At 35.8% G+C, this 24,849-nt stretch overlaps 1 protein-coding gene across 2 annotated transcripts in view; it reads left to right on the top strand.

Moving 5' to 3' along the window:
• WASL (WASP like actin nucleation promoting factor) overlaps positions 1-17,694 on the top strand; it is a 64,160-nt gene extending 46,466 nt beyond the window's left edge. For both annotated transcript variants that reach the window (XM_040644059.1, XM_040644061.1), the window contains 6 exons: positions 1,469-1,637; positions 2,875-2,917; positions 4,175-4,328; positions 8,844-9,364; positions 12,809-12,917; positions 15,076-17,694. In XM_040644059.1, coding sequence (XP_040499993.1) covers positions 1,469-1,637; positions 2,875-2,917; positions 4,175-4,328; positions 8,844-9,364; positions 12,809-12,917; positions 15,076-15,137 — 1,058 coding nt within the window. In that variant the 3' untranslated portion in view covers positions 15,138-17,694. The remainder of the gene's footprint in view (positions 1-1,468; positions 1,638-2,874; positions 2,918-4,174; positions 4,329-8,843; positions 9,365-12,808; positions 12,918-15,075) is intronic.
• Positions 17,695-24,849: the final 7,155 nt, after the last annotated feature.

Here is a 24,849-nt window from a genome sequence, read left to right on the forward strand (position 1 = left end):
CACATAATTCCTCCAGTAATAAGCTGTTACAACACATGGTAAATGTTGTCTAAAAGAGAAACTCATTAGGGACTCAGTGCCCAGGGTTTATTCGGGGCTACTCACGTAGTCCTCCCCTTTCCAGCGCATATCAAGGTATAGACTCCCAGAAGGAAAGCAGGTGTTTAGGATTAAGCACATTGTTAGCACAAATAGTTGAGGCACAGTGAGCCCATCTTATCAGGGAATGATAAAAACCCTCTTGGAATCCCAGTTTCCGGATGCCAGCTCAGAGCTAACTTTACAAGCAGCCCTTTCTAAGGATGGCAGTCTCGGGCCTGCTGTGTTAACTGTTTCTCTGCACAATAGTGGTTACATTTTATACAACATTTTGAAAGTCGTCATTAAGGTACTCATCTCAGAGGAATTTAATCTAATAAGAGGTTTTGTCAGATAATCCTATATTAAAATGGACTCTCTAAGGAACATGTGATGCTGTTTACTTAAATTTATAAGGAATTTTTTAATTGAATACATTTCATTTAGACTCTCATGCATTTAAAGCCAAGAATATTTTGTGAATTATAAAACAGGTTTTGTATATTATATTTAGTGTCACTCCTTTTTTTTTTTTTTAAAGATTTTATTTATTTGACAGAGAGAGAGACAGCCAGCGAGAGAGGGAACACAAGCAGGGGGGGTGGGAGAGGAAGAAGCAGGCTCATAGCAGAGGAGCCTGATGTGGGGCCTGATCCCATAACGCCAGGATCACCCCCTGACGCTTAACCGCTGTGCCACCCCGGCGCCCCTATATTTAGTGTCACTCCTAAAGGTGCTATTAATAATATCTGAAGATGCGGGAGATATTTTCACTATTGATTCTTGTGGAAGATGAGTGTTTTGAGAATTTTTCCATCTCATTTTTGAGCCCTGTACTTCCGATAGAGAAAATATTATTGGACTTACATATGGTAATTTTGGAAGAAATAGTAGTAATAATTGTATAAGTACTTTTTTCCCTCGTGGACTAATAAAGTTGAAACAAAGAAGTAAGACTAGATTTCTTTGTCAGATTTTTTAAAAAAGTAAATGCTTTTTAAATTTTTATTATCCTTGTTATATCATATATACCACTTTACCAACAACTAATGGGATGTGTGTGATGCTGTTATAGTCGAAATTCAAGGGATTAGACCAATTAAATTTAAATTCTTATTGAAAATTTTTATTTTCCATGAGATTTAATGTTATAAAAATACAAGTTCTCTTTGCAATAACATCTATGCTAATGTGTTTAAGATTTTATTATAGGCTTTTGAAATTTTGGCAGTACTTTATCCATTATTTATAAAAAATTAACATGCAACTTTAAAATTTAAATAATTTATGTTAGCGAAGTGGTCCTCCTTCAGAGAAAGATATTTAAATTATAAATTATGAATGTAATAATTGTCATCTTAAATTATATCCCTTTCATATTATTTTGCAGGTCCTAATCTACCCATGGCAACAGTTGACATAAAAAATCCAGAAATCACTACCAATAGATTTTATGGTCCACAAGTCAACAACATTTCCCATACCAAAGAAAAGAAAAAAGGAAAAGCTAAAAAGAAGAGATTAACCAAGGCAGATATTGGAACACCAAGCAACTTCCAGTAAGAGAATTCTTTTGATTTTACTCACTTCTGCTCTTGAGTTTTACCTTTTTAGAAAATTTTGTTTTCTTTTTGGAAAGACCCTTACATTTATCATTTTCATACTTTTTTCACTATAGATTTTGTTGGAGTTGTTTTTTGTTTTTTGTGGGTTGTTTTTTTTTTTTTTAAAGATTTTATTTATTTATTTGACAGAGACAGCCAGCGAGAGAGGGAACACAAGCAGGGGGAGTGGGAGAGGAAGAAGCAGGCTCATAGTGGAGGAGCCTGATGTGGGGCTCGATCCCAGAACGCCGGGATCACGCCCTGAGCCGAAGGCAGACGCTTAACCGCTGTGCCACCCAGGCACCCCTTTTGTGGGTTTTTTTAAGGCTATTGTTCAGTAGACTTTCTGTGAGTCTTACAGTTTATTACGTTTCTACTCATCAGAAAAGAAAAATTAGATTAAGTTGTTTCTTTAAGTAATTGTTGGACATAATGATTTCTTACTTTTTCCCTAAAAATGGGATTTGGAAATTGCCTAGAGGCACTGTCTTGGTCCATTTGGGCTGCTGTAACAGAATACCATAGACTGAGTGGCTTATAAACAACAGACATTTGTTTCTACGGTTCTGGAGATTGGGAAGAGGCAGGCAGAATTTACTGCCTGGTAAATAGACAGCTGTCTTCTAACTGTCTTCCTCACATGTTGGAAGGGCAGGAGAACTCTCTGGGGCCTTTGTTTTAAGGGCACTAATCCCATTCTTCAGAGATCCACCCTCAAAACCTAATCACCTCCCCAAATCCTTACCTCCAAATACCATCATATTGGGGATTAGGTCTCAACATAGGAATTTTTAAGGGACACAAACATTAGTCTATAGTAGGCATCATCAAACCTTTGGTATTTATTTGACGTATTTTAAGCATTTTCATATACATCATTTCATTAGCTCATTACAAAATTCCTATCCTCTCATATATATAATGCTTGTATTCTTCTGTTAGTTTGACAGTTGAGGAAATAGGTGCTCAGAAAGATTGTGCAAAAATGTTAAAACTCAGTTTAACTGAGAGGCCAGTCCTGGCCTCCTGACTCCTCACACAGTTTTTCCCTGAATATGGGTATGTGTATGAGAACTATTAGGTCAGGCCCAAAATTTATTGGTTGGATCGGATTTCATATATTTTATGTTTTAAATGCTCTTTATGTATTTTCTATTTTTTATTTATATATATTTTTCGTCTACTTCTTTAGGCACATTGGACATGTTGGTTGGGATCCGAATACTGGCTTTGATGTAAGTGTCTTTTCAAGCCATAAATATCATTGCTCTAAATATGTGGTAATGCTGTGGCTTGTCACAGCATTTATCAATAAATTATCACAGCATTTATTTATCAATAAATTTTTATTAATCATTTTTGTGAATTCTAGCGTTTATTTGAATGTGTTTATGTACATATACCACTGAGGTTGGAAACCTTAGTATTGTTCTGTCATTTATGGCTATGTCTATAAAGACAAAGGTTTTATACTCCTTGGATTTATATACTGTAACACAGAGGCACATAGGTGGCTCAGTCAGACTTTTGGTTTCAGCTCAGGTCATGATCTCAAGGTCGTGAGATCAAACCCTGAGGAGGCTCTGCACTCAGCACGGAGTCTGCTTGATATTCTCTCTTTCCCCCTCCCTTTGCTCCTCCCCTGCTTGCACTCTCAAACAAACAAACAAACAAATAAATAATCATATCTACTGTAATATAAAATTCTTGTGTGTTGACAGCCTGCTAACTGATCATTTTAGGGGAACGTATGGCAAATTATTGGAAGGTACTATAATCAAATTCTGAATATCCAGTTGTTATATTATCTAGATCTTTTCATTCTTTTCTTTTTGGCAGTTTTGTCATTATTTAATTTTTAGCACTATGAACAAGGTAGGTGAAACTGCTGGCAAAAATAAGTGTTTTTAACATTTTTATCTATTTTGGTTGCTTAAGTAATATGTATTTCACATTTGACAGATGATCAGTGTTTGGAAAATTTTTTTTGAAGAGAAATATTATTTGTGATTGGGGTGAGAAATCCTTCTGGGTTTTTTTGTTTTTAACTACAGTGTTAACTCCACAGCAGTTAGAATGCCTCTTTGTGTTGGGCTCTGTACAGGATGCTGAGGTTATAAGGAGGTCCTTTTTGAAATTTTCAAATTGACTTACTTTTTAAATTTGTGATTATACCTAAATCTTATTTAGTAATAGATGAACATTGGAGATGTCTGAATCATGAATGGATTAGTAAAACTCTAAATGAGATGCCTTCTTTTTTAAGATAGGGAACAAAAAAAGAAAAATTTATTCTCTGTTCTTATCTTTTCTATTTTTTTTTTAAATAAGAAAGGTTAGTTGGTTTATAAATAATCTAACCATGTTAAAAGTGTATAAATTTAAAATAATTTCATAAAGGGCACAGATGAGAACTAAATTTGAATTTGATCATGCTTATTTTAAAAAATTGAGATAGATTTTATAGTTAACAGTTACTTTATCTGTTGTAGCTGAATAATTTGGATCCAGAATTGAAGAATCTTTTTGATATGTGTGGAATCTCAGAGGCACAACTTAAAGACCGAGAAACATCAAAAGTTATATATGACTTCATTGAAAAAACAGGAGGTGTAGAAGCTGTTAAAAATGAACTGCGAAGGCAAGGTAACTTTTTTTTTCTTTTCTATTCAAGCATTCTAATCTTTTTTTTCCTTGTGAATTTTTTGAGGTCATTTTCATGGAAGACAGCTACACACATTCATGTGAACTTTCCTTAAAGTTAAATTCAATTTGAATTTATAGATAAGTAGTTTGGCCTGGCTGCTTTGCATTATTTTGATATAACTAAAAAATTTGATCAGGTTTTTCTTACAAAAAGTCTTCTTTGCCACCTTATTCATTTGGGCTTGGTTTTCTTCTTCCTAGTTTTTGTGTACTGGAGCAAAAGCTCCGGTAAAAGCATTCTTCTAAGGAATTTAACTGTCATTTAGATTAGGTATTTGACTTACCTGTATCTTTTTCACTACTGATGTTCATTCAGTCTTTCATTCATTCATATGTTCAGTGGCTTTTTTTTTTTTTTTTTGTCAGCACTCACCTCCACTCAGGATATTTAGATGTAAATAAACCATTTCTGTCCTCAGAAATCTTACAGTCTAGAGTGGAAACAAGTATACAGTCCATAGTTGCTATTGTAGAAACACAGTGTTAGTTTAAATGAAACTAGTGTGATGCTAATTTATCTTATTTTTTGAAGAAATTACATTTCCAGATTCTGTGGATTTTTAATGAAAACATCTTGGGCATAGCACTGTTGTTTTTAAATGCTCCCAGAGTAAGTCACATTTACAATTAGTGTGTTCCTTGACTCTCTTTTTGTCCACTGTTAACACACACACTTTGGCATTACTCTACCAGATGTCACCCGGCATCTCTCTGAGCTCTCTGAATTTATAAGTTTATAAATCACTCTTGACATTTACTAGTTCATCCATACATCTGCCCTCACACCTGAATTCCTGTGACTAAGAGTTGACTATATTAACTTGATTGGGTTTGTTTTTCAAACTTTATTGTGATTGCTCTAGCTGCTTTCAAAGCATCAAATTAGGCAAAGTCTTTCCTCAGTTGAATTACCTAAAACAAAAAAATATACAGGCATTAAAAAAACATGCTTTGGGAACAAAGTTATATTCTTGTCATACTCAAGAATCTGACTCCCACATTAGAATCTTTTAGACACCAAAGAATGATTTTATAGAAGGTAGATTTTTTCAAAGGAAGAGTAAAAAAACTAATGATTTATTAAGGAAATGTTTTCCAGGGAGAACATGTAATGTGTTCAAAAGTATTAAAAAAATTAGAGGAGAAGTTTATGAAGTTGTCTTAAAAATATATTTTGTAAAAAAAAACATGTATAGTAAAATCTACTGAATCAAATCTCTTGAAATTTGTTTTGTAAAATTATGTAATCAGGTTTTTAAAAGTAGTAGACTTGTGATTTCCAAATTTTTTTTTTTTTGTACATCTGTGCAATTGTTTGAAGGCCATTAACTCAATTATCTGTGTAGGTCCACCACAATGGAGTGGTATGTATGCGGGATGTTATTTGACCCAGTGCTCTAAATTATGCATGCTTTGATGTGTTTATTTTCAAAGAAGCTAGAGTTCATTTATCCTGTTTCCAAATCTAACATCTAGTGAGATTATTTGCCCTCTACTCAAACTAATTTATTTCTATATGAGTCCGAGCTTATATTTCATCTATACTTTAGATAATTCTAATGAAATTCTCTAGATATTTTAAAACACCTCTTACCCACAGCACCACTGTTTTTATTGTTGCTTATTATACTTATTCCTAGTGATTGCTTTTCATACTTGGCGTTATTTCAGTAACCTATACAAAATATAGTTAGATTTTTACATTAATTTGGTTCAGGGAGGGGGTACTTAATATAAATACACACACAGTTAGTTCTATAAATGCCTACTCAGGGAGTTGTCAGTATTCCCATAAATTTAAATTTGTGTCGAATAGCATTTTTCTGTTTGCTTTACTTTGATGAGAGTGCATAAGAGCAGTTCTTTAATGTTTCCTGAATTCTATAATACTATATTTCTTTTAAATATTATTTTTATATTGCTTTATAATTTCTGCCTATAATACCTGTAAATGTCAAATATCTAGAGAGCTAGTTATCTATTACTCTTAATGTTGATCTGCAATAATAATTTTTAAGTATATGAGCTTTTTTTGTAGTATAACCTCAAGACAAGTTTTCTTCCTGTGTCAGTCTTTCTTCCTTTTTAACTCAACTTCGATACTAAGAAGTTTTATTTGCTGTAATTTTTGTCTCATACTTTTGACTTTATTTCTTTTTTAGAAATCTAAGAACTATTGTCATTCTGATTCTGGTGTTTGTGGTGACTCAGAGTTTTGCAAGTCTCAAGGCCATCAGATTTTCTCTTGGTGTGTGTGGTATCTGCTTAGCAGGCGTTTTTTATGTGTGGAAACATCTAACTCCCATTGTGCCCTTTCCTCTCCTTTTTTAATTCTTTCACATTTTTATGTTGGGATATGGCATGTTTTTTGCATACTTATTTTTATGTAGAAATAATACGGACTATAAAAAAATAGAAAGTTGGTAATAGAGATTTTCCTCATAAAAACGTAGAGACGTTTCCAGTCACTTTTCAAGATCATAGAAAGGCTGAACTTGTGCTATGCCCAAACTGGATGTAGTTATTAATTTACTCACAATCAATTAAGGCTTCCCTTTTCCCTAGGCAATGATTTAATGTCTATTCCAATTAATAATAGCTAGAACCCAAGTTATACCAATAAAGGTACTTACTACAAGTTCAAAAGAACTTTTATTCTCTCTACTGAAGAAATACATGATTTTACATATAAAAGATTGTGGATTCAGAGTCCTCGATGAGACCATGAGAGATGACTTACTAATACTTTTTATAGTAGGATAGGGTGGGTATCTTGATTAACAAACAAGTAAATCATTATTTGAAATATAAACCTTAGACTGATTAAAATTGCTGGTAGTATGTGATGTACTATCCCTATTCAGAGTATACATAATACATTTATGTCATATCCTCCTGGTTTTGCTCTTCTATTAGAAAATATGTTAGAAAAGGACTTTGCTTTTAGCAAGTTTAATAAGTCTCCTTCCTCACTTTGGATCCAGTCAGAAAATTGGGTAGACCTTTGCTGCAACACTCAGACCTCCAGTGTGCCTTGAATGTAAATCATAGGAACTTCCCTCTGTGATGGCTGACATCTAAGTGGGGTAACTCTCCTGTTTGCAGATATATATTATTTCCACTTTTAAAAGTTTGTATGCAAGGAGACAGTACCCTGTGAGTATTGGTCTTTCTGCATATTTTATCTAATGTTTATATTTGGTAGCATATTTCCCATGATTGTCCCAAATTAAATTGGAAGATACCATTTTATTTCCTTTGAAATGAGGGCTTTTTCCCCCCTCTCGGTATCATTGTATTATTGAACATCTAAATGTGCTTGTTGTCGTTTGTAGTTAGGGTTGGCATTTGTATTTTGTAAGCTTATAGAACTATCCATCAATAACATAGCTTATATCACTAAATACAAATAGTTTTTATGTATTCTAGGATTTCTCTCCTAAAAATAGTTAATTTTTCTCTCTAGTCCTTAAATGAATGGAGAAGTAATGAAGTTCATTATTAATATAAATTTGTGTTGTATACCGTTGGTAAACTCATGTCTCCAGAAATGTAATACATGTGTACTTTGAATTTGTTTCCTTGTTATATCTTACATTTTTACTTAAGTAGAAAAAGAATGTGAATATCATTAATACCAGAGTAGTGTTAATATTTTATTAATAACTTTGGTTTTTCAGTGTGTAGAAATTCTGTTAATTTATTAATAGTTAGTTGTGTCTTCTGACTCAGTAGTTGAATATTTCACCTGAGCAAGCTTCGCTTACTGCCGTCACTAGAATTACTTACCATCTTATAGAAATATGGAATATTATATATATTATTATATATTATAATATATTGTATTAGAGTATATTACTGTATGTTTTTACACCTAGTCTATTTTTAGAGAATAAGACATAAAATATAAATGTAAGGTGGCAAAGGTTTAAATTTTAAAAGAAAAAGTATTCAATTTGGGTTTAGCTCAGATTAACCTGAATAAACTCTGATAGGTTATGCTACATCAGCTGTTTAATTCTGAATGTAAATTAATTTTATAAAATAACTAAATAAACTCAGTTCTTTAAAGAGGGAAAGTATCCATTAATTTTTATGAAAATGTTAAATAATGCTAATTGACCAAAGTGTTTAATTTTGTTGTGATATTTTTGTTGTTATATAAGAAAGTGTTTATTCCCTTACTTCAGAAGTGATGCTGATTCCTAAAAACTACATTCTACAGTTTTAGCTAATATTTTTCAAGAAACAACAACAAGGTGATCTTCAGTTGAGTATTCCCAAATAGAATGATGAGAGATCATCTGTGCTCACATATCCTTGTAAACTACAATACAAAGATGAGGCCTGTTTTTTCTTGTGTCATTTTTTTTATGTATCTCGAAGTAAGTTTTTTTTTCAGTATGATTTTGTGTGGGGAAAAAGCATGCTTTCCTTTTTCTGTTTTTATTTCAGCACCACCTCCTCCACCACCATCTAGGGGAGGGCCGCCTCCTCCTCCCCCTCCTCCACATAGCTCAGGCCCTCCGCCCCCTCCTGCCAGGGGCAGAGGCGCTCCTCCTCCACCACCTTCAAGAGCTCCCACTGCTGCACCTCCACCGCCGCCTCCGTCCAGGCCAGGTGTAGGAGTCCCTCCACCGCCACCAAATAGGATGTACCCTCCTCCACCTCCAGCGCTTCCCTCCTCAGCACCGGCAGGGCCTCCACCACCACCTCCACCTCTGTCGTTGGCGGGGTCAGCGGCACCACCCCCGCCACCTCCACCTCCGCCTCCACCGGGGCCTCCGCCTCCCCCTGGCCTCCCTTCTGATGGTGACCATCAAGTTCCAACTCCTGCAGGAAACAAAGCAGCTCTTTTAGATCAAATTAGAGAGGGTGCTCAGCTAAAAAAAGTGGAACAGAACAGTAGACCGGTATCCTGCTCTGGAAGGGATGCACTTTTAGACCAGATACGACAGGGTATTCAGCTGAAATCTGTAAGTAATCTGTTCTTTTCAGTTTAGACTATCTGTTGTAATGGAATTTTAAAGTAATTTATAAGACAACTTGGGAAGTCTTTATTTCACTTTTTGCTTTCTTTCTCTTGGTATTCGTGTTTTTAACCCTTTGAATTTCTGATACTTTTACATACCTTAAAATACACACTGATACTTTTACATACCTTAAAATACACACATTTATACCTATACCTGTGTAACCATATATATATATATATATATATGTAAAACCATTCTGTAATCGAAATATCACCCCAGAAATTCCCTCATGCCTCTTTCCAGTTAGTCCCCCTCTTAAAAAAAAAATCACTAATCTGGTTTCTGTCACTGTAGATTAGTTTTGCCTATTCTAGAACTTCATGTAAGTGGAATATTCCAACATGTTTGCTGTTCTAGACTTCACTTCTGAATACAATTTACTTTAAAGAAAAATCTTCAAACTTTGGAGAAGTAAGCCCTACTTATAACCAATTATTATCACCTTGGTAAGTTCAAACCATTACCTTTATGAAAACTAAACTGTATTCTAAAGTTCCTGTGTTCTGAAGTTTAGATTAGTAGAGAATCCAGCTCTGCAGAAAATGGAAAGAGTTTGGATAGTGGTGGTAAATAATTTTGAAATCTCTGTACTGGATGAGGCAGAAGTTGGCAAACTGGTTTTTTTTAAAGGACCACATAGTAAATATTTTAGGCTTGCAGGCTAATGTGGTCTGTGTCACAACTACTCAGCTCTGCTGTTGTGCCACAAAAGCAGCAGCATAGACCATGCATAACTGAATGGGCATGACTGTGTTCTATAAAGCTTTTTTTAGGGACACTGAAATTTGAATTTCGTATAATTCTCACATGTCGCAAATATTCTTTTGATGTTATTCCAGCCATATAAAAATGTATAATTCACTTTTTACTTTAAAAAGTTCTACAAAAATAGGATGGATTAGATTTGGCCCATGGGCAATAGTTTGCTGACCCCTTTTCTAGAACCTAAACTGCCTGCATTCACATACTTCCTTCTGAGAGTACGTGTAGTGTGCCAGCTCCAACAGGAACGTTTGCTCTGCGGGGCTTCAGACAGGTAATGGGCAGTAGATTTTTCTATGCGGTAAATAAAGATGAAAGAAGGGGATTTTAATTGAAAATTATTTTGTGACGTAGAGAATTATGGTAACTTTCTAAATCTCCAAAGCTTTGGCTAGGAAGAGAATGATGGATAGGGAACACAGCTAATTGAATGAAAACATTTAAACATGGTCATAGCACAGATTTAAAAAACTCTGATCTTTAAAACGTATCTAGAACTTTTTCTTGCCACGTGATCAACCCGTGAGCACTGGTCTCTGCTCCGTCTCCGCCTTTAGTTTAGACTAAAGGTTTCTCAGGAACAGTTGAAGAATTTTGAGCAGTTGTTAGTGGGAAGAATTAGTGTCGAAATGACCACAGTCATGGTGAATAACAGGTTTTAATGGAGTCATTTTCAAGCTTGTAGCTTAGAATCTATGCCACCTCTGTGTCACTCATTCCCACATTTTCCGCTCTTAACTTACCTTTTTGTTTCTCTTTCCTATTTCTTCTCTCTTCCACAATCAACTTTTGTTTCTGTCTCTCATTTGCTGATACTTATTAGGTGTTATTTTTAATGAATTAGTTGTGTCCTCTTTTCATAATTTAAAAAGTTGCTGAATTAAATTCACTATTTATTTTCCCCATCATCACTTCTTCCCATCCCATCCCTACTCTCTCCCTGCCCAAAAAACCCTGTAAATTGATCTCTGCATTTCTTTTAGAAAAATGTGTTCCATACTAAGTGTGGGCCATCCTTACCCTAAATAATCACTCTTTAAAAAATAACTGCAGAGTAATATCCTAGAGGGCATAAATAAGTGAATTATTAGCATGTTATATATGTGATCTGAGTACATAATTTTATTTCATTTTTAGGAAACCATTCTGTGGCTGAAATTTCTGTGTTTCTTTAAACAGTCCATATAAATCATTTATTCAGTGATGAAAATTACTAACAAGATCACAGATTAAAGAGCTGGCAGGAAGGGTATCAGTATTCACTTATATATATTTTGAATTCCATGTTCACAGTACCTCACACAGCACCATGTCCAAGTCAGTGCTTTAGAAAACGTGTTCACGGCAGTGTCGTGCTCCTGCAGTGTTCCCTGCCTAGTATTACCAGCTTGCTTAAAGGGAGTCTGTTTCCCCTTATTACTAGTACACGTCTTTGAGAGCCCCGTGCTGACATTCAAAGCTCTGAAACTGTTTCTGTTGTCTTTTTCATTTGTAGCATTTCCGTACCAGTAATAGTTAACATCTGGTCTCTAAAAACCTTAAATACTAATGAATGGTCAGTATCTTATGGGGAATTACTTCGAATATTTTTAAAAGAAAAAGATCTATAAGTCCAGAAAGACGAGTAGTATTAGGAGAAGAGTTGTAAAGACCAAACATAAGAAGTTTGCCCTAACAAAGTAATTTTGGGGGGGGGGGGAAGTGATAGAGTTGAAATGAAACAGCTGTGTGATTTCATTTTTAATTATACTTGTATTCTACCTTTACATAGGAAATATAATTCCAGAGAGACAAAATTAACAAAATGAATATTTTGTATAAATGACTGCTCATTTTAGTCAAAGTACACTTAGAGCAGTACTTCCTAAAATTTTTTTTCCCCCTGAATCTCTACAGATTTTCTGTATTTTCTCTTTTTTTAATGAGAGTTTAAATCAGGGAGTATTTTGTATAGAAATTAGATTTTAATGAGACCCCTTGAGGTTGATTTTTTTTCCCCCTTGAATGTAGTTGGTTGCCTTGTGAAGTAGGTAGATTTTGAAAGCTACCTAACTGATCTCCTTGAAGAGATGTTATATGCTATGAGAAAGTAAGTTCATTTTGAGTTAAAATTATGTATATATAAACATAGTATATAACGTTATAGAGCTTGTTAGTAAAGCTGAGTTTTTATAGGCAAGCAGAAGTCTCTTCAGTTGCTTTTAGATATCTTAAGTGTCCTTCTCACCTAAACAACTCCAAGAATCTGGATATTACCTTAGTTTTGTTAAAATGTTCCTTGATAATAGTTTCAAGGTTTCATCAGCTAAGGCTTTGTGTACTAGAAAGAAAATGAACAGAAGTAATCCATATGAAGGGCACGTATTATTTAGGGAAAGGTTTGTTATTTTAAAATTTGGAAATGTGTTGATGGCTTTATACATTAAGGAGTATATGAATAATTATTTTAAGGCAGCAGTTTATTTCTTCTTAACTTAGTTAATCCTGTCCTGGGCTTGTGTGCTCTTCCCCCCCCCCTCCTTTTTTTAAATAGGAAGTGATTCTAAAAAAGTTAGACTTTCTGGAGACAAAAATTTTTTGCTAAGAATTTATTTCTAAATCTTGCTAACTGTCTTTTCCAAGGTATCTGATGGCCAAGAGTCTACACCACCAACACCTGCACCCACTTCAGGAATTGTGGGTGCATTAATGGAAGTGATGCAGAAAAGGAGCAAAGCCATTCATTCTTCAGGTATATTTACATGTACATAAGTATATATAATTTTAGTATTTGAGTTTTATTTTCTTTTGATTTTATGATAGTCTTTGTTAGCTTTTCCTCTGCTGTTGAGGCCGTTATTAAGCACATGTATACCACCATGTAAGTGGATATTACTTTCAAAAGGGAAAGCAGTGGGTCTTGCTGATACGATGCTTGAGGTTTACTAAAGAGCTTCCCCAGCATGATGTACCAGAATTAGATCTTTGTTCTTATAGAATCTATTATTTACTCCCTATGGACCTCAATTTTCTTATTTGTTGTTGGAGAGAATTCATGAATCATGATTGATATGAAGAATAAATAAAATAATACTTAACCAGATTACCTAGCATATATAGTAAGCGCTCAATAAATGTCATTTTTCTTCTCTTCGTTTCTTTATAAGGATGTGGATATCTAGGATCTATTACCAATATTTATCTTCCTTAAATAGACATATTTATTCTCATACTGTGTGATAGAGAGAGAATAGGCTATTTCATTCTGTAGATATTTATTGTGGGATAATAAAAAAACAACAAAAATCCCTGCCTTCATGGAGCATGAATTCCAGTGAGAGGCAAACAGTAAACAAACTAAGTTAGAAAAATATATAATATGTTAAATGGTGATATGTATACTAAGGACAAAAATTAAGCAGAAAGGGAGATATAGGGACTTACAGGATGTGGGAGGGAAGTTCATTTTGAAATAGGATGAGGCCTAACTGAGGTGACATTTGAAAAAAAGACCAGAAGGAGTTCAGGGAGTAAACCATATAGAAAACTGGGGAAAATGTGTTCATTCAGGTGGAAAGAACAGCCAGTGCAAAGTCCCTGAGGTTGAGGAACATCAGTGAGGCCAGTGTGACTGAGTAGGGAAGGAAGGGAAAGAATAGTAAGGTAATGAAGTATGAGAGATAGTAGGAGGCCAGTAGTAAGGCTTTGGAGGCCATGAATATGATGGGAAGCCACTGGAAGGTCCTTAGCAGAGGAATGGCAATGATCCAAGCAAGAGACAGCAAAGATTTGAATCAGATTGGTAGCACCAGTGAGCTGGGGTTGAATACTAGGTATATTTTGACTGTGGAGTTTGCTGATGAATTGGAAGTGAGGTTTGGAAAAAAGAAAGGACTGAAAGATGACTCCCAAGATTTTTGACTTGAGCATGAAAGGGGTGAAATTTTCATTAATGGAGTGGGATAAGATTTAGGAGGGGCAGGTTTGAGAGGAAAGATCAGGAGTTTGGGTTTTGTAAATATTAAATTTGAGATACTTACTAAAAATTCAAACATAGATGTGGTGTAGGCATTTGGTTGTGAGCCTGGAGTTGAGGGGCAAGGTCTGGACTGTTATAATAAATTTGCATGTCATTAAAATAGCCGTGGTATTTAAAGTTACAGAATGGGATGGGATCATTAAAGAAGTGGATATAAATAGAGAAGAGAAGGTGTAATAAAGTCTGAAGGCTGGAGAGTGCAGTGTCTTAGAAGACACATGAAGTGTTTGAAGGAGGATAGAGTGACAATCTGGGTCAAATGTGCGTGATCGGTCAAGAAAGCGAGAGCAGGAAATTGACCTTTAGCTTTAGCAACAGTAAGTCATTGGTGACCGGGAGAGAGCAATGTCACTAGGTTCAGGAGAAAATAGGAGGGTAGGAAGGGAGGCTGGGTATTTGGATGGCCTGCTCTGTCTCCTTAGTGGCTCAGTGTCGTCAGTGTCAATGAGTTTCCTGCCTATCACTGGAATTATAACTGGAATTGGTAGCTGAACAATCTGTCAGGTGTATTTTTTACAACTTTTCTTTAAAAATACTCATTAAAGGGGCCTCTCTTAGATTTGAAATGTGTGAAAATTCAGAGGCCAACCCAAATGTGGGTTTACATATAAAGAAACACTGGTTGAAATTCACTACACGGATATTAAGGAACTAGAACCCAAGTCTTCTGACTCCTGTTCTGATCTTCAACTGACCATCATACTCTTTAGATGTATTTTATTTGATTCCCATTTTAAATTGTCCTAGTAACCAGATTCCTCCAGAATTGGATGGTTTTGTTTCAAAAGTTAAATAATTGGAGAAATCATTCAAGAATCATGTATTTATTTATTTATACATGTTTTGATTGTTTGCCTTGATTTTCTTCTAGATGAAGATGAGGATGAAGATGATGAAGAAGATTTTGAGGATGATGATGAATGGGAAGACTGATCTATATATTATATATATATATTTTTAAGGTGAAATACTAAACACTACTTTCTGTCTATGGATTCTGTAAAATTATCATGTAAATGTTCTACCAATTTGCTGTATATTTTTGTTGCCTTTTTTGCTTTTTTTTTATTAATCTGTGCAATACCTCATTTAATCTGTAAAGGTTTGTCAAAATCCTCTACAAAGCTACTCCCTGTTATTGTGTGCAAGTTTACACCAGGATGCTCACTTAATTTGTGAATATTTTTTTCATTCCATCAACAAGGGAGTTTAAATATTATATGTGAGACTGACAAAAACCTTAATGTAATTTAGTTATAATGCCAGAAGGAAAACACTATTTTCATACCCTACTTTTTCTGTACCTAAATTTTCTTATTAAAATCTAGTATAGCACTACATTCTTTTTTAAGTGATACAGACCTTAGTTTATTTAGCCTCTTCATTTTGAACACCATGCTACATGAATGTTGAAGCTGACACATTGCACAGTTCTCTAGACATCACTACACTGATGCAGTTTCTCAAGTTGTAGCAATATGCTCTGCATAATGTCACTACGGAGACACTAGTTGGGAAAATCAGTAACACACCTCTTACAACAATATTGCCTGTTCTTGTACAGAAGTGGTATTTGGAGGCTGGAATCATGAGGCGACCTTGCATACCTGTACTTGACTGAGATTATTTTTATGCTATAGCAAATGTGGCAGGCTCTTTTTAGCAAAAATTTAAAAATATTTTTGGTATTACTCTTAAACAGTTGTTTAAGTTTTTGCAGTTTGGGGAATTTTAGGGGTAATATTCTACATGAGCTGAAGGAGGCTCTACTTCAGTATCTGGTTAAATACACTATAAAAATCAGAACATTATAAAAATGATGTGGAATTATTTTTATTGTGTAGTCTGTATGGATTGAGGTATTCAGAAATACCAGCCATACAAATCGAATCTAGCTGGCAAAGGTTAACACTGTAATGCTGAACCTATTACGCTATTTAAAATTTTTTTTTATAATTGCTCAAGGTTTTTGTCAAATGTCAGGTGAAGGGTTACATTTTTCTTAAAAGATTGGTGGTCCCAGTGTCATATTTCTTGAAACATAACTGAGAATGATAGATTCTTTTTTTTTTAAATAAAACTTTACAACCTGCACATTTGTTAGGTATACTAAATGATGCGTTAAAATTAGGGTTTCCTTGCCTCTCTACAATACACTAATCTGCCTAAAGGTGGTTGTTTTCATATTTATAGTGCTAATTATCATACCTACCTACTTTAAATTTTAGGTAGAAAAACGATCTGATTTAAATACAGACACGTATTTTTCTCACATTGAGTCATATGCAGAATGTAGTTCCAAATGTATTTCAGTACTATAATCGCAATATCCAACTAAAAATTAAGCTCTCTAGAATTGTACCGACCAAAATCTAGTATTGGCATGATCTTGACAGGCTGGACCTGCAAGATATGGCTTGAATTTTAACCAGTTATCACATAATCTCTAGTGATCATGCATCTAGTTATCATAAGAAATAATTTAAAAGGTTTTGTTGCTGAAAGCAGTAAGTGGTGCAGTAAGATAGTTAAGTTATTCAAAGAATGTTACCTTTCTTGGAAGAGTAATTTAAACACAGGGGAAAGATTCTAGACTTTTTGTTTCTTGTAAAAACAGTGCCCTCTGCTGCTAGAAACCTTTTTCTGCTTACTCTCATTTTTACCGTGGCTTGAGCTCAGTGACGCTGAGTCTGGTGTGGATGAGGCCGGACAACCACTAACCAATAGAGTTAGGAATTTGTGCAAATGGTAAATAGAACATTATAATTATTTTAAGTATTATTAAGCATCCTCCTTTTTTTAAATTTTGACATTATAAAAAACATTTTAAAGATCCTAGAAATGTCTTTAAGGTAATGCCAATTTAAGATCTCTCTGAAATTTTGGCCGAGGAATTCAGGGTTCTCCAGCTAACTTCGGTGTGATAAATATTTATCAGGAGCTGCTCTGAGTAAAAGGATATCAATTCTTTGAGTTGGAAACGATTTTAAACATGTAAGATGGGTATAAAATTTGCCAAAGGTAATTGAGTTTATTCTTTTTGAAGGAAAAAAAAGGCTTTCTGTTGTTGCACAAAGTCTAAATTTCTATTGGTTGAAACACAGCAGCTGTGGAGTTCAGTCCAGCCATGAAGACTAAATCCGCTGTAGATGTGAAGGTTGCATGTTTCGGTCCTCCACCACCTTGCACTGTGGGCAGCACTATACCTGTGCGTTGTCTGAAAGCCTCCCATGTATACTGCAGCTAAATGATTGTCTGATAGCCTTCGCATTTAACAAACTAGCATGAGGCTTTTTATATGCTACGTGATAGACAATTTCAGCTAGCCACATATTGTATGTGTGAGATTCATAAAAACTTTTCAATCATTCATTTCCATTTATCAACCGAAATTTTGTTTAGTATGTGAATTTTTTTGAAATGTATAGTGATAGGATGTTGCACTGGTGGCAATTCATCATGGAGCATAATAAAATTAATTTGACCCAAATAGGCTAAAATGCTGTGTTTTTCTTTATTGTTAAGAGATCAAAACAATTTTTTTAACTGCAGATTATAGTAAAGGGTACACAGCAGTGAATGATGATGGTTGAAGTTTTCAGCAGACTGCATGCCCTGAGAGAGTGTGCCATTAAATAAACACGGTGAGCAAAAAGAATGTTACACCCTGTTCTGCTGAGAAACGTGCCAGCTGCTCAGCAGCTCCCTGGAAGCCACTGCTGGGGTATACGGAGCATTCACATTGCAAGGTCAAACTGGAGCTCTTTGGCGTACCAAAAATGTTGACGTTCCCTAAAATCAGAATGATACTGCAGTTTACTGGTCATTTCAGTAAAAGCCAAATATAGCAGTTCATGTGGGACCTAAGTAGTTCTTAATAAATGGTATCAAAGGTGGTACTTTAAACAGGAACCTCAGTTTTGATAAATAGAATTTTCTGTGCTGCTGACTTTGGCACAAGTGGGTGTCTGAGATTAAACTGAGTTATGGAATCTAGTGTGTAGGATGCTACAAAATGCCTTCTAAGAGCTTTAGCCACATTTAAACATTTCAATAATACATCCTATTAAAAATTCCTTTCTGTACAAATGTGAACACTTAAGAATGTATTAACCAAACTTTAAAAAAAATTTTTTTTTTGAGAGACAAATGCCTCAGAATTGCCCTTGTCACATTACATTTATCTAATCAAAGGAGAAATTCCTGAAATAACTTACTCTCCTTTAGAAATGGAGTTCTTAAAGGACAAGTATAGAGATACGTCTATTTATATACAATAGAAAATTATGGAAAAGAAAAGAGAAATTTTACTTCGCACGCTTATTTTATTGACATTGTTACATCTTGCCTCCAAAATGCAGCATTCTCTTATAATCTCTTGGTCTTTCATTGATGGATTTGTTTTTTTAACCTTTGCTTTTTAGTGAAGCCACTGGAAAAAGGTATGATAAATTGGCTGTTATGAATATGATGGGGAACATTGCAGCTAATGCTAAGACTGCCTTTACTTCTACATGTGATACATGTGTCCTCCGTTGCATGAAGGAGTCCATTGAAAATTTTGGCTTTATAACAAAACATGTCTACATAAATCAGCCATAGCTTTTTTTTTTTTTTTTATCTACATCAGTGGTCATCCTAACTCTTGATGCAGTATTTAATTTCACACAAGTCCAGTGTAAATCTAAACTGGTCTGTACACCGTCAGGATTGATGAATCAAGATACAAAGAGCACACAATTATTTTGAGTAAAATTTAACAGAGAGTAGCTTATAGGTGGTTTTTAGGTTAGTCAGGTATTTGTCTATTGGGGAATTTCTAATAAATCTGAAGTCCCTTAATTTTTTTAACAACCACAAACATTTTTTATACTTACTTTAGTAAGGATTTTCTTTAAATTTTCTATTCAAGAGGAAGTTCCATTTTAACAGTATCAAATTACGTTATGGAACTGGAAGTTCCAGGTGTCATATTGACATCACTTTCTGTCTTGGACTGATTGGCATGTCTTGACCTAAATTCAGTTTTGTCTTGGTTATGTCTAGATGTGTGAGGATTTTGATCCAAGTCTAGGAATTTTTAAGCATCAATATCACCATATTTAAACAATTCTTTATTAGGACTAAATAGGTGATGAACATTAAAATATAATTGCGGTAAGGTAGATCCCCTCCCTCCTTACCTCTAAAATACTTATTTCACAGCTGAAAGACAGCTGCGGACCATCGAGTTCCCTCAAGCCAACTCTCCTCAGAGTGTTACAGGGGCTCGTCTGAGTTCTGTTAGAAGGAGCTAATCCTAGAATTCAGACCTGACTACTAGTTCAGTTGTTTTTTTCTATACACCATAATACTGTTTTATCCTTGTTTTCTGTATTTTTCTTAAATTACAAATAAATTGCAGATTTACTTTGCTTCTGAAAGATTCATGGCTATAAATTTCACTCTTTCTCACTTGTCATCTGGGTGTTGATAGAAGCCACCGGCATCCTGTTCTCGTCTCTGCCCAGGAAAGCTGGCTTGCTTTGAGGAACCGGCCTCTGACTCTGAAGCATGTGATCGCATTTTGGCTCAGGGATGGCGGACACCTTACATTGTCCAAGCGTTCGGTCATCACAGGACACTCTTGTCGTTTAGTGCTGGGTTAAAATAAAATTGAGCTTTATATTCTACACCCAAATTATTTTTGTTAGTTTCCTGTGGATGTAAAGAGCATTGCCTTTATTTAGACGTAAGTATTTTGTAAACCCTAACGCTCAACTTGCCTGACAGAAAATCAGTTTGAGAATGTATTAATCTTTCTGTATAATTTTCAGTCAACAGCTGCACTGTCAATTTAAAGCCCGGGAGTTCTTCCAAGAGGACAAGGACAAACCGAACACTTTAAATCCAGCTTCCTGGTTTTCTTATCAGTGAGAGAGGGGCGTTCCTAATTTAGTGGCATGTCTTTCACCCTTACTAGAAAAGATGCAGGAAAATAAAGCTGTATTCCAGTGTTTGTGGTGTTGAAACAAATGAAGCGAAAGGAAAAGGTATCATGAGTTTCAGTTAACTATAGGGAAATAGAAAGCTGTTCAGAATGTCTCAATTCTGTAGTGATCTGTTCAGAGAGCTCTAGCTCCTTAAGTCAGTTTCTGAGCCCTAAGAGACAACTTTTATTTATTTGTTTATTTATTTATTTATTAAGTTAGGGTGGGAGTCTAAGGAGGCAGAGAACAGAAAGGAGAAATTGGGCTTGCAAGCAGATTTTTGTCTTAAGATTGGGATTGGGAAAACATTCAGCAAGTAAAATTAAGTGTGTTAAAAATCTCCATTTTGAAGGGTGATAACTAGTTAAGAAGAAGCTAATGAAATCTGGTATTTGGTTTTTGTTTGTTTCTTAAGCAAGGATATAGGGTACCTGGGTGGCTCAGTTAAGCATGGACTCTTGATTTTCGCTCAGGTCATGATCTCGGTCATGGGATCGAGTCCTGCCTCAGGCTCTCAGCACCAAGTCTGCTTGAGATTCTCTCTCTCCCTTTGCCCCTCCCACTCACATGTCCTCCCTCCCTGCCCCCTTCCCAAAATAAATAAAATCTTTTAAAAATTTTTAAAAATTCTAAAAAAAAAAAAGTAAGGCTATGAATGTAGAGAGGCCACCTTTTCCTTAATCGTATATTAGGCTAAAACTCAACACCATTCCTTTCAAATGGAAAGTTCAACTGTTTTTCCTTTTTTAAAAGATTTTTCTGAACTTTGCTGAAACTTTGACAACGGTTGTGATGTAGTTAACATGAACAGTTAAGTAATTATGAGAGAGTCTGATTTAATAAGCATAGTCCTGTAATTGCAACCATTTTTTCCCAAGCCACTGGTAAATGGAGCATTGTTATGGTTCTATTTAAGTGACCTTGCTTTCTCCCTGGTTGAATGCTTGGATGCTATAGAACATGTTTGTAAGGACCTACTGCCTAAAAATGTTTAAAAAGTTTGCATTGATTCTGAGCCAGATGATTGCTTTAGGTCTGCACCACTGGAGCCCAGATGTTTACAGCCAGCACGTCCGGTCAGTCCGATGTGGTTTATGCCATGAGACTGCATGTGGAGAGCTCCGTGCCACCGAGCCCTCACAACATCCTCGTGTTACTTTCCACTTGCGTTACTTGGTTTCCAGAACAACAGAAAACGTGGTTTGATGGGAAGTTACTGTATTTTTCACAGATGTTTCTTCCTTTCCCAACTCTCTAATATTAAGCCAGGCATCATGCCACTGAGGAGAAGGGCAGGGAGAAACAAGTGCATTGTGCTTGACTCTGAAGCTGAACTCAGGTGGGGTTTGGCGGGGTCATTGGAAAAGATGGGATAACTTGTAGGGGGGAAATGTGGGGATATTCTTGCCACAGCATGGCTGGTTAGCACTTAGATGTAGCATTTTCTTCTTACCTGGGTCTTGGTGTGTGATGCATAGTAAGTTAGAATTGCAGTGATGACTCCTCACGCAAACTGCTTGATATAAAGCAAGTAACTTCCAACACTTGGAAACCATTGCTGTGTCTTCACGTTAACGAGATAGGCCACAAAATTGAGGATAGGGATGGGCAGTGTAAAAACTATGAAGGAAGTTTTTGAGAGTTTTTCCCAAAAAAGCTTTCAAATACACAAGTTTTTTTTTAAATATTAATAGGAACTGGTGGCTAAAGCAAGAAGGAGCAGGAACATAAGGAAATGTTCTCCTCTATCAAGTTCCCGAGTCTTCAAAAATTCCAACATCTTATTCTCGGAGCTACTTGGTGAGTGCACTTAAATGCAAGTGTTATTATCCGAATGTCCTATACTTAGCCAAACTACTTAAAATGAATTATTGTTACTGTTGAGTTGGAAGTAGGCCCCAGAACAAAACAAATTTGTTGTTCTGTACAAATATATCTCTAGATCAGGAAAACAGAAGTTCTTGTGGCCACATAATGCTCAGACCCACTGAGAAATCAGGCTCCCCCCCTCCCCCGCCAGCTTTGTAACAGGTAGTTTGTTAAATCACCTCCACACGGTTTAAGAATAGAAGGTGTGTTCATGACCGATCATGAAAGAATGGCCGAAAGGCATTCATTGGCGAAACAGGAAAGGAAGGAAAGGAGGCTGGAAAACCCTTGACACTGAATGCTGGAGATACTCTTGTGTGGCTACCAGTGCATGTGAGCCGCTTCCAAACCTGTCACAAAATACACGGTCTGCCCTAGCAGGTCACTGGAGGTGCAGCCTTAGAGCCACTTGATGTTATTTAAGAAGCTTATTGTGTTAGCGGGCATGAGCAGGAACGTTGATGTATATTGATGTGTACAAAACGTATTCGTGGAACCACCCTGACCTGCGGAAATTAGAAACAACTTGCCCAGGTACGAGGAGGAGGAATTAGCCCCCAAGTACTTGACTGTCTCCATTTAGATTGAGAAATAGCATTTGAGCCGTGGGTCATGATTCTTAGACAGTTTACCTGAGTGCCCTCAGCATCTAATGAGAAAATCTAGGGGGAAACAAAAAGATAAGGCAAAGATTTATATTTGTAATTATTACCCACAAGACTGGCCGAGAGTCAAATGGTGAAAACTTAGGCTAGTTTCAAGATTTGCCAACTACTGGCTGCTGAAAACAGGATTGTTAATACCAGTCTACTGTATAATTTATAAATATGGCAAGAGTTTAAATAAGTCACTGATGTAACAATATGGGAAGTATACGTGTATCCTTTAAGAGTTGTCAGTGCTAAGTCAGGATTTCTCCATAGGTGTGGCATTTTGGGCAAGCAGGCTCTCGATACCCAACATACTGTTCAGCGAAATGTAGGTGCTGGCAACATGTAGACTGTAATCTATTTCTTCTAAAATAACTGGCCTGAATTAATGTGACCTTGACAATGGTATTAATTGACTTACCAGAGCTGTTCTGGCAAGTCTTTTGGAGGAACAAAAATGATGCTGTGTGAAGTTCAAAATACAGAAAAATTGTTCCCAAGTTGTTTGGTTTCCAGACTTAAATTCCCATTGGCAATTTTTCACAGCATCTCCCCCAAAGATAGAAACTACTGCACCCTGTTGAATAGGAAACCAGAAGAAACAACAGGTTTCAGAAAATCACGGGGATTGCTTTCCTGTCTGAGTTACTATTTCTCTTGAAAGCATTGTCCCCTTAAATCACTCTCCAGCATTACTATTTCTCTTAATATGGTAGCAATAACCTCCCTTGTGCTTACCCCTCCTAGAAATTAACTAATACAATTTTTTGTTGTATGGTTCCTGTCATTCCCTTCTACTTCCTTCCCCTGTCACAGAAATGAACAGTAATTGTCGGGTAATTAAGAGGGCTGGGAATATAGAATGCACAGAAGAGGATCGGGTTTGCGTGTGTGTGTTCTTGAAACTTGTGAGTTGATATGGGAAGTAGCACAGTGAAGATCCCACGGACTTCATGTAAGTAATAGGAAGAAATATTGGCAATACATTTACCAACCCGTACAAGTGTTTTTCAGGGTTTTTTGCTTTCCCTTTTTTAAAAATTAAGTTGTAATTTTAATTCCAGTATAGCTACAAGTGTTTTTCTAATAAACACTTTTCCCAGAGGGCACAGTCAACACCTGCCCACTTAGTTTGCAATTCCCAGTGTCCACTGCTCTCTGACTTCCTCGGGGAGACACCCCCAACCCTGTCTCCCTTCTGCAGGGGGAGCTGTAATGTGGACACTCGCCAAGTTTCAGACAGGGCTACTTTTTGATGACAATGATGAAGCCATCTAAGGGGTCTTCCAAAGCCCCAGGGCTGTGCTTACTCCATGCCCATTTATTTTTCCTTCGAGATGTTTTTCCTTTGAGGAAAGTCATATTTAAAAGTATCCATTTTAATACTAACCAGTATTTATTAAAGCACTTATTAAAGTGCAGTTGGACACTGCATGAAATATTTTACATGAGGAACTTGTCACAGTTTTTCAGCCAAGGCAAATAGAAGAGTTTAAACAATTTGCACGAAGTTAAATAGCTGGTACCTGGCAGAGCTGAGCCTCAGATTTAAGTCTGTCTTAATACAGAGGATGTGCCTTTAACCACCACAGTTCCTTGCCTCCCAGGTGCATTAAGTCATCAGTGATAGTCTGGGAAAAAAAAATATATATATTACTCTAACAGCTTTACTTCAAATGTAGACGGCTAGGGATTGTTCTGCTTCTGCACGTGCAAAGGCCCAAAGGGAAATGCTGTCATTCTCTGTTTTCCAGAAAAAAAAAAAAATTTTAACAGGAAAATATGTTATAATCATGCAGCTAAACCCGCAGCCACTGAAGCAAGCCAAGGCCCAAGGCAAGTTGTGAGATTAGTACAGGCTCATATATTGGGAGTATTCAGTGAATAGAATAGAGTATTTTTATAATTTGTCTTTGGTTTGCTCATCCCCAGCCCTTGTTCCCCTTTCCATCAGCATTGAAATATTTTTTTTTTCCATTTGAAATATTAGTTAGGTAACTAACATGTTTGAGTAATCCCAAATGCTTAATAAATGATGACACAAGAATTTATTTGGAATTACCTCAGAGTCCTCTCTCTGAACTCAAAGTAATCTCTGCCAATGTGTCTCCTTTCCTTAAGCGTTTTCCATTTATTTCATATTTTTATCACTCCAGT

Source organism: Ursus maritimus, unplaced genomic scaffold (genome assembly GCF_017311325.1).
Source record: "Ursus maritimus isolate PB19 unplaced genomic scaffold, ASM1731132v1 scaffold_3, whole genome shotgun sequence".
NCBI lineage: Eukaryota > Metazoa > Chordata > Mammalia > Carnivora > Ursidae > Ursus > Ursus maritimus.